General features: G+C 43.8%; 1 protein-coding gene across 2 annotated transcripts in view; it reads right to left on the bottom strand.

Moving 5' to 3' along the window:
- dagla (diacylglycerol lipase, alpha) overlaps positions 1-13,977 on the bottom strand; it is a 450,361-nt gene that overhangs the window by 197,782 nt on the left and 238,602 nt on the right. For both annotated transcript variants that reach the window (XM_068046193.1, XM_068046192.1), the window contains one exon: positions 1,519-1,730. In XM_068046193.1, coding sequence (XP_067902294.1) covers positions 1,519-1,730 — 212 coding nt within the window. The remainder of the gene's footprint in view (positions 1-1,518; positions 1,731-13,977) is intronic.

Genomic DNA, 13,977 nt, shown 5'->3' with positions numbered 1-13,977 from the left:
ATATAGATGATTTGGAGTTGGGGACCACGTGTAGGGTGTCAAAGTTTGCAGATGACACTAAGATGAGTGGCAGAGCAAAGTGTGCAGATGACTGTGAAATTTTGCAGAGGAACATAGATACATTGAGTGAGTGGGCAAAGGTCTGGCAGATGGAATACAATGTTAATAAATGTGAAGTCATTCATTTCGGTAGGAGTAACAGTAAAAAGGATTATTACTTGAATGGTAAAAAGTTGCAGCATGCTGCTATGCAGAGGGACCTGGGTGTCCTTGTGCATGAATCGCAGAAGGTTGGTCTGCAGGTACAGCAAGTAATTAGGAAGGCAAATGGAATTTTGTCCTTCATTGCTAAAGGGATTGAGTTTAAAAGCAGAGAGGTTATGTTGCAGCTGTATAAGGTACTGGTGAGGCCGCACCTGGAGTACTGTGTGCAGTTTTGGTCTCCTTACTTGAGAAAGGATATACTGGCACTGGAGAGGGTGCAGAGGAGGTTCACTAGGTTGATTCCAGAGTTGAGGGGGTTGGCTTATGAGGAGAGACTGAGTTGATTGGGATTATATTCATTGGAGTTCAGAAGAATGAGGGGGGGTCTTATAGAAACATATAAAATCATGAAGGGAATAGATAAGATACAAGTAGAGAGGATGTTTCCACTGGCAGGTGAAGCTAGGACAAGAGGGCATCGCCTCAAGATTAGAGGGAGCAGATTTAGGACTGAATTAAGAAGGAACTTCTTCACCCAGAGGGTTGTTAATCTATGGAATTCCTTGCCCAGTGAAGTAGTTGATGCTTCTTCAGTAAACGTTTTTAAAGCTAAGGTAGATATCTTTTTGAACAATAAAGGAATTAAGGGATACGGTGAGAGCGCGGGTAAGTGGATCCGAGTCCACGAAAAGATCAGCCATGATCTTATTGAATGGCGGAGCAGGCTCGAGGGGCCGGACGGCCTACTCCTGCTCCTAGTTCTTATGATCTTATAATTCTTACGAACATGCTCATATTCAGATTAAGAGGTAGAAATGTGTCTCAGGCAGTGGCAGTCAATGGAATTAAATATCAGATGGCCGATCCAATAGCGCTCATTTAGTACCACTGCTTGAGACAAATTTCAACCCCTAATTGTTTGAAGGAAAAAAATAACCATGTTCCAATATAACCGTTGGTAAATTAATAATGCACAAGGTTTCTTCTGAAATGATTGACATGAAAGGAAACAAAAGACTCAGTTCCAAGCTTTGTCCAGTTCCATTCAGTCTAATTTACTTTTACTTTTTACTGGTGAATATATGCATGTGAAAGACAATTTGCACTGTGTCCGAAATGCATAAACTTTGGAACAATTAAATAATTCTGAAAAAGATGGTTAATTCCGTTTGGGAGGCTCAGTAATTCTAAAATAGGACTAAGATATCAATGTTGTTGAAATCACATAATGCATCATAGTTGAAGCTCCAAAACAGCAACTTTCAACACTGTACGACATCTCACAGTGCAATCACAGTATATCTCACATCTTACCCATACGGATGTACAGAATGTACTGCATCGAATCTCGTGGCTCTGTGTAAAGGATGCTTCCTCGCATACTCAGCCAGATTATAGCAGCCTCAGATATCACACAGGCAATGAGAATGCCCAAGTAGCCTCTGCCATGATCAACCAGGTTGAGCGAGCATGGCTCTTGAGGGCTGTATGTTAGGCCAAAGAGAACCACAGCAAGCACTACAAACCTGCAAAAACAAAACAGATGCCATGAAATGTGTGCAGTGAATTTTGTTTCTTAACAAGTTACAATGGCAGGCATCAACCCTCCCATATTCAGTAGAAGACTTGGCATTTGTTACTATCCCAACTAAGGATCAAGTTGTACCTATGCACTATGTTAATTATCATAATTTCTCTTCTGTTCCCATGTTAAGAGTTATAGAAAACAGGAGAATATTATGAAGTTTCCCCAGAATTTGTAACAATTAATATTTTGAACAATAAAATAATTATCAAAGCTAAGACTAATTTGAACTGTGAGGTTTACTGATTCTAATGTTGAGGCTGTAGAGTGCATCACCAAAGTCAATGGTTGACAGAAAGAACTGGTCAACAAACAAAAATAGGTTAGATAAGTGACTTAAGGAAAGGGGGCCTGAAGAGATTCGGACCACTGGTCGCGTGGAGGATTAACACCAACACAGACTATTTGACCTGAAGGGTTTGTTTCCATGTAAGACTGTGTCTATGTACCAGTGGTGGTCATGCCTTCAGCAGTTGCCTAAGCCCCAAGCTCTGGAATACCCTCCCTACACCTCTCTGTCTCTCCACCTCGCTTTCCTCCTTTAAGACACTCCTTAAAACCTACCTCTTTGACCAAACTTTTGGTCATCTAACCTAATATTTCCTTTTGTGACTCAGTGTCTTACTCATTTTATAAAGCTCCTGTGAAGCACCTTGGGACATTTTATTATGTTAAAGGCATTACATAAATATAAGTAGTTGTTTTTGTTGTAAAATACCAATGGCATTGTAATGGAAGACCCAATACTTTGAACACACAGTAGCATCAGTCTCTGCAGTTTTAACAGAGAACATTGAAGGGCTGAATAATGCATGATCAGACTCAGCCTTTCACCAATGGAATCTGCATTTAAATCTAATGCAAAAGATGGGATGAACATCTCTAGATGCTGGCTGTGAAGGTCCAATGTGTAATGAGTATAGTCAATCTCTGTCCAGCAAAAATGTCCCTTTGACAATAATTTACCATCTATGACTGCTGTGGGAAATGCAGCTGAGAGTGATTTTTTCCATTTAAAGTATATGGTTTCATTTTTCCAGAAAAAAAAGTTTTTGTAAATGTTAATAAACCATTATTTTGACAGGATCATCAATTGACATCAACTTTGCATATCTTTTATCATCATTGTCTTGCTGCACACTCAGACTCCACAAGTGTGAACACATATTCCTCTTTTGATATTTCAAATGACAGATGAATTGCTATCATCCATAAACTCCACACCTGAGTACACTTCATCTGGGCTAGTTCTCTTAAGAGCTTTGGTAACTGTACCAATTTAACAGTTTGTGAGCATAGGCCCTCCATGGTGATTACTCCGATGTCTGGGCTGGGGCACAGTATTAGGGAAGAGCAGTTAAAGGCACTGTATTGAACTGTGCTATAACCATCCCAGGAGTGCTTGACAATCATTGGGTACCTAATGGGAAAACATTCCATTCCCCAGCACAATCATCCCTCATCTAGATGAGTACAAAACGCCACACAAGGAAAAGTAAAAATGAATGAAGTAACTTTCAAGGTACTCTCCAGTAAAAGCAAAGTGAGGGGGGGGGGGGGGGGGGGCGGAGAAACAGTCTTTGCAAGAAGATTCGAGATAATAATTTGGTTACTGAAGGATTACTTGTGCTGTCTAGAGTAACAACTGGGACACATGCTACACTACATAAATCATGTTAGCAGTCTAAAAAAAATTGCTGGCGTAGCCCAAAGCAATACTGTACCTCCTATAAACCTGGCCCTCACCCAAATCCAGGGCTAAAGATATTGCCTTTTATTTGGTAAACTAAATAGGTGTTTTTGATCTCCAAGTCTCTGAGGTTAACTAGTAAAATGCCGAGTTGGTTTCTTTACCGAAACATTGATGGATATTTTTATAATTTAAATACAGGGAAACCCACTCATAGCTGGATCTATTTCCATGGAGCTGAATTTTCTCACCTTAGTTTTTCTTGCTGCTGCAACCACAGGAACGATGAGGAGACCTAGAAAGGCTGGCCCTTGGGTCTCCCACTCTTAGCTGGAAGTCTAGCTGAGGCAGCTGAGGGGCTGCAGCAAAGTGTGCTCTCCTAAGGCGATGACTTCAACCAAGCAGATATGGATGGAAGTGGCCGAGAAAGGGACCTCCTCTAACCTGGAGACTGTGGACCATGAGGTTTCAGGACCTCAGGATGTCATGACAGGTGAGTGACGTAACATTGTCGGGTTCTAAGACCGACATTCCGACTTTATCAGCATTCTCCTGCACAGCACGCCTCAGTGCCACACAACTTGCAGCTCCACTCATTTCTCTCGGTGCAGGCACCTCACATCCCCATCTGAGCTGCCTACACTCACACTCAGTCTATTTCCATCTTGTACCCACGCCTCATAGGCAGCATACACAGATGTTGTCCTTCACTCCTCTGAAGGCAAGCCATTCCTAACACTCCCACCTCCCTGCTTTCTCTCCTTGCAGGAAAAGAGATCACACAACTTGGAAAGTCAGAGAAATCAGGTTATAGGAGGCAGAGGGGGTGGGCCTCCAGTGACAGACACCTTGTTGGGCACTGATAATGTCTGGCCACCTGCTCTATTGGGAAGGCGGTCTTGCAGCATGAGAAAGCAGGTGTCAGCAGTGACCTGCCGGCAGAGCATGAACCTACATGTCGGGATAGCTGGTCCATTGCCTTTAGACCCTCTGTTGGGGGTCTGGCCTCCTTCACCTGCATCCTGGTACCCATTCCCTCTGCCCTATGGAGGGGCATGTGGCTGCATAGAGGCAGCTGGTGCTGCTCCAACTGGAGCAGTTGACAGTGGTGAGCTCCATGCCCTAGACCCCCAGCCTCCAAATCCACCTCCATGGGCCTGGGAAAATCGCCTCTCCCGATATCTCAGAGAAAAAGTTGTTTTAAAAGGGCGCATGCCTGGTAATGGACTTGCATAATAATCAACCAGCTTGCTAAACAACAGCAGGTATTGACATGAGTGGAGAGACACTGGTGACAATGTGTCACAATTGTGACTGATGCTACTATTTTGTCCTTCATTTGCATTTTTAAAAAAAATCATGCCCCACCATCGAAGACGTAATCCACTAAAGCAACCTTTGATGCAAACAGTTCACTTCATTCAATTTTCCCCATTTTTCTGTCCTCAAAGTTGTGTCCAGCAGCTCACAAGTACCTCCTCACGTCACGTGAGCCTGGAAATTGAGGACTGAATTTTCCCGGCCCCCATGATGGCAAGCGTGGGGCTCGGTGGCGGGGGAGGAGATCTCCAGGAAAATAGGGGGGGAAGTCACGTCGGGACAGCTCTTTGACACATTCCCACCATGGGGAAAGTTTTCCATAGACAGGTGGGGACCTACACCACGGAGGAGGGCAACCAATAAAGCTGATTGTGGACCCAATAGGTCTGACGTCTGATTTTGCAGGCGTGCTAGCATTTTGTTGCCTGCGCAGCAACCCTGCGACCCCTCCCCCACCACTATGTGCAGAGTTCATGGAGGCAGTCTCCCTGCAGCAGGCTGGAGGGGATGGGGAGGCATCCGATCCAGAAGGAAAGGCTGCTCCCGCAGCACAAACGATGCACCTGGAGGGGTTTCCTCTCCACTTTGAGGAACGGAACAGCTTCTTCCCTAATAATTTTAGCTTACAATACACGCCTCCAAGGGTGCCTCCATGTCGAGGTCCCCTCGCAGACCTCAGCTTGCCCCAGCAGTACCCACTTCTCTCAGTGTGCTGCAGAGGCCCCAGAGCTTCCGGCCCTCTGACTGGGGCAGCAGCATCGAGAGTCAGCCCGCCTGCCGCCCTTAACAGAATGGTTTGTGTGTATGCGGCCAATTAGGAAAGTGCCTCCAGGAAAATTGCACTGGCAGGCACACTGCTAAGTGCAGGCTCAGGGCTCCCATTTAGTCCCCCATTTGGGGCCCCAAAGCCAGTGTAAAAACCCAGTCTGTTAAATCAAAAGCAAGTTGAATCCTATCCTCACCTGGTATCTATTTGTCATCTCTCTCTGCTGGTGGTCAATTATCATAGCACAGACCAGAGATTGCACCTGAACTTTCCTGGTCTGTACAGCAGAGTGTTACATTATACAGCGCATTGCTTACTGAGGCATCAGGGAGCCGTGGAAAGCAAGTATCTAGCCTTTACTCTGCACTTCCAGGTCAGCAGCAAGTTCTCAGCAGCAATGTGTGCATCTATTGATCCGTTATCCCAATGAGAAACTTATTCATTAAAGATTGCAGAACTTGGAGTGTGGAATTTTTGGATACTCAATATTGACTTTTTCCAATTTTTTTAGGCTGGGAAACCATTTGTATTTATACTGTGACCCTCATTTTGAAGAATGTCTCAGACTGCTTAACAAAAGGGGAGGACATCAAGCAGGAGACAGGAACTGATCACGTAGAGAAACTATTGCATAGTTGAAGAGATTGGTTTTGAAAGCCTTTTGAAAGAACACAGCGAGGTGGCAAGGTGGACTGTTTTTTGGATAAGACTTCCGGAGAATTGGGAGGATAAGAGTTACTGAAAGATTGGCCTCCTTTGGTGGAACAGGGGAAGCAGGGAGTAAGCAATCATAGTTGATATCATAGTGATGTAGGAAAGAAGAAAAATAATAAATATCCAGTGGTACAGCAACAGTCACTAGCCTGGTGCATACAAAGGTGGCTGCTTTCCTATCTCTACAAACACTTATTTCAAATCATTACAATCTATATGGTGAATGGGACATATAAAACGGTCAACAGAAGGAAGTATAGCAGCCTTCAGAGAGAAGGCAATAAAGAGCCCACCAAATAATCGCTTTATCTTCACCATATTTCACTGCAATGGGCAAGCATGCTGGGTATTTAGCCTTAGAGGCTTTATGAAAAAGTAAATTTTAACCCTATTTGAAGAACGGATTAATCAGGGATAGTCAGCTTGGGTTTGTTAGGGGAAGGTCATGTCTTACTAACTTAATTGAGTTTTTTGAGGAAGTAACAAGGAGGATTGATGAGGATAGTACAGTGGATGTGGTTTACATGGTTTTTAGTAAGGCATTTGACAAGGTCCTGCATGGCAGACTGGTCAGTAAAATGAAAGCCCTTGGGATACAGGGGAAGGTGGCAGGTTGGATCCAGAATTGGCTCAGGGACAGGAAACAAAGGGTTGTAGTTGACGGATGTTTTTGCGAATGGAAAGCTGTTTCCAGTGGCATTCCACAGGGCTCAGTGTTGGGTCTCTGGCTGTTTGTACTGGGTTTGCTGACAATGCAACCACTAGGTGGTGCTGCAATGGGGCACATGCACAAATGCAGCCTGAGCCACTAAAACATCACAGTCTTCAACGTCAGGCAGCCGCCAGGACTAAAGATGGTGCTGCTCAAATAATCACATGAAGACAACCTAAACACATGGCAGCACACAATGGCAGGAGAGAGTGAGCAAGCGGGGTGGGGGGGGGGGAGGTGGGCGGAGCAGAGAACACCCGCAACCACCAAGGTCTTAGGCCGCATGCTCCCCGCTTCTCCCACCCCCGCGCTCTGCCTGCATAACACGATCACGTCATCTGCACAAGCGCCAACCAGTCCTGGCGGAACGCAGCGCATGCGCAGAGAGAAGGAACAGATTGGCGCAGTCTGATTACATCAGCTGCCAGTTGCGTGGTCAATAATCACTTTGATATATTTATGATCTGGACTTAAGTGTGGGGAGGCATGATTGGGAAATTTGCTGAGAACACAAAAATTAGCCTTGTAATTAATAGTGAGGAGGAAAGCCGTGGACTCCAGAATGATATCAATGGTTTGTTGAATGGGTGGAAAAGTGGCAAATGGAATTCAATCCAGAGAAGTGTGAGGTATTGCATTTGGGGAGGGCAAAGAAAGTGAGGGAATACACAATTAACTGAGGATATTGATAGGGGTAGAAGAACTGAGAGACCCTGGAGTGCATGTCCACAGGTCCCTGAAGGTAGCAGGACAGGTGGAAAGAGTGATGAAGAAGGCATATGGATTGCTTTCCTTTACTGGCCGAGGTATAGAATACAAAAGCAGGGATGTGATGCTGGAACTGTATAAAATGCTGGTTAGGCCACAGCTGGAGTTTTGCGTACAGTTCTAGTCACCACATTACAGAAAGGACATAATTGCTCTGGACAGAATACAGAGGCGATTTACAAGAATGTTGCCAGGGTTTGAAGGTTGTTGCAGCTATGAAGAAAGATTGGATTGGCTAGGGTTGTTTTCCCTGGAACTGATGAGGCTGAGGGGTAGCTTGACTGAGATGTACAATATTAAGATGGGCCTAGATAGAGTGGACAGGAAGGACCGGTTTCCCCTGGCAGGGAGATCAGTTACCAGGGGACACAGATTTAAGGTGATTGGTAGAAGGATTAGAGGGGACATGAGGAGAAACCTTTTCGCCCAGAGGGTAGTGGGTGTCTAGAATTCACTGCTAGGAATGGTGGTAGAGGCAGAAACCCTCAATTCTTTTAAAAGGTACCTGGACATGTACCTGAAGTGCTGTAACCGGCAGGGCTATGGATCAGATGCTGGAAGGTAGGATTACTTTGGGCAGCTAGTTTCTTTGGCCGGCGCAGACACAATGCGCTGAATGGCCTCCATCTGTGTCGTACTTTTTCTATGGTTCTAACAGCACAGGCCACTCAACGAGTCAAAAGGAGCTAAATAATGCCTGTACAAAAGACACTCCTGAATGGGACTGCTGAGGAAACAAATGTGAAGTGTGGGATTTCTTCTTCATAGTCACATTTCTTAGTTTGCAATGAAATATTGGATTAGTACATTAAGTGCTTCATTGGGACAGACAGCAATACTGTACAGGACAGTTCACTGTGCTACACCATCTCCTGGAATCATACAATAGATTTATTGAAATGGAACTGAATGGCTTAGTTTTACATATTCTAATCTCCATTAAAATTCGTCCAGGTTCAACTTGTTCTTGGTACCATTTTTACTGCAATCAGTTTGAGGCATTGCCTCAATGTTGCGTCACATGGCCAGTCTTTTAACTTTTTCCTTTCAACATCCTTTACATGGAGATTTTAATGACTTCGTTATTTGATCTTCAAAAATAAGCGCCGCTAACAACATCCGGTGGAAATCTAGCAACATAAAAGCTATTGTGGGTGAATAAGAGTAGCAAGAAAATAATGTTCGCATGAGTCACCTAGAAATATTTTGATGTTGATATCAACAGGATGGAGAACACAAAGACTGCTACTTGTTAATGATTAATGAATTTTATTATTCAAACATAAAGACCTAAATAAATCTGTTTTTCTGTACTTTGCAAAATAGCAGAGATGTTAGATCCTGAGATCTAACAGGGGCGGCACAGTGGTGCAGTGGTTAGCACCGCAGCCTCACAGCTCCTGCGACCCGGGTTCGGTTCTGGGTACTGCCTGTGCGGAGTTTGCAAGTTCCCCCTGTGACCGCGTGGGTTTCCGCCAGGTGCTCCGGTTTCCTCCCACAGCCAAAGACTTGCAGGTTGATATTGCCCCTAGTGTAGGTAGGTGGTAGGAGAATTGAGGGAAGATGGGGATGTGGTAAGGAATATGGGATTAATGTCGGATTAGTATAAATGGGTGGTTGATGGTCGGCACAGAATCGGTGGGCCGAAGGGCCTGTTTCAGTGCTGTAACACTCTATGACTCTATGAGCTTTGAACTAAAATCTGACAGTCCCAATATTTTTTAAATATAGTTTCCATAAGTGGGATAGGTAGAAGCAAATTTGTATTTTGAACATAACTAAAATTTCTTTTACCTACAAGATTAATATTTGATTAGATACTACATAATAGCAAACTGGCAATTAAAGTGTTTGGATGTCTATACCAGACATCTGAAACGATAAACATTTAACATTAAAATATGAAGACTTTGCTTGATTTCCAGCATGCATGCCAGCCTGCAAAATGAGTAAATGTTGATCAACAGCCCCAAAAAGCTTACAGCTCAAAAACAGTTCTGACAAACCTAATTATGTACGTAAACAAGAAACTAGCATGAAAGTACAGTGGGACGTAGACTTGTCAGAAATTGAGCTGCAGATACATTTCATTGCCTTTATAACACATCAGGGAGGGGGAGAGTTACCTGGACACTGTGTTTCAGGAGGCAGTCACACCCCTTAGATTAACTACCTTCAATTCGGCCAGTGGTCACGGACAGGAGGGTATGATTATGAGTGAGGCAGGTGGAGGGATCCAGGAGGTAGTGCTGCAGGAACCTCAGCCATTGTCCTTGTCCAACAGGTTCGAGATTCTTGCTCCATGTGTGGACGAGAGCAGGGACTGTAGGGAGGATGAGCAAACTGACCACAGCATTGTGGTACAGGGAGCCATTCAAGTGGGGGGAGAAAAAAGAAATGTAGTCGTAGTCGGGAATAGTATAGTTAGGGGCATAGACACTGTTCTCTGTGGCCAGGATCGAGAGTCCCAAAGGCTCACCTGATGCCAGGGTTCGGGATATCTCATCTGGGCTGCAGAGGAACTTGGAGTGGGAGGGGAAAGATCCAGTTGTCATGGTCCACATAGGTACCAACGATATAGGTAGAAAGATTGGTGTGGGAGAAATGGGTTCGAATTCGTGGGACATTGGCATCAGTGCTGGGGAAGGAGGGAGCTGTTCCGATGGGATGGGCTCCACCTGAATCATGCTGGGACCAAAGTCTTGGCGAATTGCAAAACTAGGGCTGTAGATAGGGCTTTGAACTATATAGTTGGTGGGGGGGGGGGGTGTGGCGGGGAGTGTTCAGTTGCATCGAAAAACAGGAAGTTAAAGGAGAGGGTAGGAGTGCAGGTTAGTGGTGAGGCTGATTGTTACCAAACTGCAAGTAGTATAACTAGTTAAACCAGAAGAGAGAAATAATAAACAGGCAAATAAAGCATCAGTGCTGAGGGACAGGTTAGGGGGTAGAGCCCAAATAAGAGTTCTATATACAAATGCACGGAGTGTAAGGAACAAACTAGATGAGCTGCAGGCGCAAATTCAAATGAAAGATTATGATGTGGTGGCCATTGCGGAGACATGGCTGCAGGATGGTCGGGACTGGGAACTAAATATACCTGGTTATAAAGTTTACAGGAGGGACAGGGAAAATGACAGAGGGGGTGGAGTTGCCTTACTGATTAGAAATATCATCTCAATGGTGAGGGAGGATGTAATGAGGGGAAAGCATCCAGTGGAGAACTTATGGGTGGAATTGAGGAACAGAAAAGGATCTAAAACTGTAATAGGTGTTGTGTATAGACCCGCTGGTAGCAGTTCTGAGGTGTTAGATTGTATAAATGGACAAATTAGGCAAGTGTGTAACAAAGGCAGAGTAGTATTAGTGGGGGATTTTAACTTACACATTGATGGGGAGAGGCAGACTAGCACCTGTCAGAAAGGTAGTGAATTTCTGGAATGTGTCTGGGATTCTTTCATACAGCAATATGTCCTAGATGTAACACGGGGGCAGGCAATATTAGATTTAGTTATGAGTAATGAGCCAAATTTAATTAGTAGCCTAACTGTGTGTGAACATTCATCAAATAGTGATCACAACATGATCGAATTCAAGGTAGCGTTTGAAAGTGAAAAGCATGAATCAGCTACTGGAATTTTAGACTTGGGTAAGGCTGACTTTACCGGGATGAGACAGAGACTGTCTACGGTAAACTGGGTAGATCTGTTAATGGGTCAAACAACTGAAGAACAGTGGAGAATATTTAAAGAAACATTTAACGAAATACAGAGCGAGTATATACCCGAGAGGAAAAAGCTCCACTTCACAGAAAAAACAGCCAGACAACTAAAGAGATTAGGGATCGCATAAAACAAAAAGGGCGGGCTTACAAAAACTAAAAACGCAGCACAGATCCGGCCGAATGGGATAGATACAAAGACCAGCAAAGGGTCACAAAGCAGTTTATAAGAGCTACTAAAAGAGATTATGAAAGGAAACTTGCAAGGGACATCAAAATCCATAAGAAGAAATTTTATAGTTACATAAAGGGAAAACGGGTGGTCAAGAGCAATGTAGGCCCACTAAAAGCTGAAACTGGAGATATTGTCATTGATAATGGGAAAATGGCAGACATGTTGAACAATTACTTTGCCTCAGTATTTACATTTGAAAAGGAGGATAACTTGCCGGAAGTCCCGAAAAAATTAATAGCCAATAGGGGACAGGGACTTAATACAATTAACTTAAGTAAAACATCAGTAACAAGGAAATTAATGGAACTAATGAGTGAGAAATCCCCAGGATCTGACAGTTTCCATTCGAGGGCGTTAAAGGAAGTAGGTGAGCACATTGTAGATGCCCAAACTATAGTCTTTCAGAGTTCCCTAGATTCAGGAGTGGTCCCTCTGGACTGGAAAGTTGCACATGTCACTCCACTTTTAAGAAGGGTGAAAGCGGGAACCAAGGAAATTACAGACCAGTTAGCCTGACATCTATGGTGGCAAGTTGCTGGAGTTTATAATCAAGGATAGGGTGACTGAACACCTCGAAAATTTTCAGTTAATCAGGGACAGCCAGCATGGATTCATGAAGGGATGGTCATGCCTGACAAATCTCATTGAATTTTTTGAAGAGGTGACTAAGGTAGTGGACAGGGGAATGTCTTTGGATGTTATTTATATGGACTTCCAGAAGGCATTTAATAAAGTCCCACATAAGAGACTGTTTACTAAGGTAGAAGCCCATGGAGTTGAGGGCAAATTATTGACATGGTTAGGAAGTTGGTTGAGTGGTAGGCGACAGAGAGTGGGGATAATGGGTAAGTACTCTGATTGGCAGGATGTGACTAGCAGTGTTCCGGAGGGATCTGTGTTGGGGCCTCAATTATTCACATTATTCATTAACGACTTGGATGATGATATAGTTAGTCATATATCCAAATTTGCTGATGATACAAAGTTAGGCGGCATTGTAGACAGTCTAGATGATAGCATAAAATCGCCAGGAGATATTGACAGAGTAGGTGACTGGGCAAAACTGTGGCAGATGGATTTCAATGCGGGCAAGTGAGAGGTTATCCATTTTGGACCAAAAAGGGATAGAGCAGGGTACTTTCTAAATGGGAAGAGGTTAAGTTCAGTGGATGCCCACATCAGGGTTCAGGTGCATAAATCTTTAAAATGCCATGAGCAAGTGCAGAAAATAATCAAAAAGGCTAATGGAATGCTAGCCTTTATATCTAGAGGATTGGAGTATAGAGACACAGAGGTTATGCTGCAGCTGTACAAAACCCTGGTTAAACCCCACTTGGAGTACTGTGAGCAGTTCTGGGCACCACACCTTAGGAAGGATATATTGGCCTTTGGAGGGGGTGCAACGTAGATTTACAAGAATGATACCTGGACTACAGGGGTTAAGTTACAAGGAGAGATTACACAATTAGGCCTGTTTTTGCTTGAATTTAGAAGGTTAAGGGGTGATCTGATTAAAGACTTCAAGATATTAACAGGAAAAGACAGGCTAGATAAAGATAAACTATTTCCACTGGTTGGAGATTCTAAAACTAAGAGGCCTAGTCTAAAAATTAGGACCAGACTGTTCAGGAGAGATGTTAGGAAACACTTCTTCACGCAAAGGGTGGTAGAGGTTTGGAACTCTCTCCCACCAACAGCAGTTGAAGCTAGAACAGTTGTTAATTTTAAATCTGAGATAGATTTTTGTTAAGCAAAGATATTAAGGGATATGGACCAAAGGCAGGTATATGGAGTTAGGCCACGGATCAGCCATGATCTCACTGAATGGCGGGACAGGCTCAAGGGGCTGAATGGGCTGCTCCTGTTCCTAGGTTCCTATAAAGGGGAAAGAAATAAAGTACACAAATGTACTGCAGGCATGAGACTTGTTCTCCAAGGGGACCAAGGATCATACCCCCTTTGACCAGAATTAATCATTTTTGATGTTGTGCTTGGTGTCTTTTCCAGCATTTAGTACTCTCCTGTAATTTTATATTTCAATCCAACAAATTATTTCTCCTAGAGCAATTTAAATGAAGTTACAGGACTTCAACACGAAAGTGCACAAAAACTTAGTTTGCAGGGACAGGATTGAAGGAATTTTGCCGACTCAGATGGACTCAACTTGCCACGTCCAGTCTGAGGTTGGTAGTCTATTATATGCATGAATTATTAATTTCACTCCTCACTTGTTCCCATGGATGGATAATATGGACAGTGTAGACT

This window comes from Heterodontus francisci, chromosome 14 (assembly GCF_036365525.1).
Source record: "Heterodontus francisci isolate sHetFra1 chromosome 14, sHetFra1.hap1, whole genome shotgun sequence".
Classification (NCBI taxonomy): Eukaryota; Metazoa; Chordata; class Chondrichthyes; order Heterodontiformes; family Heterodontidae; genus Heterodontus; species Heterodontus francisci.
Note: the sequence above shows the minus strand (reverse complement) of the source record. Positions and strands in the feature narration are given on the sequence as shown.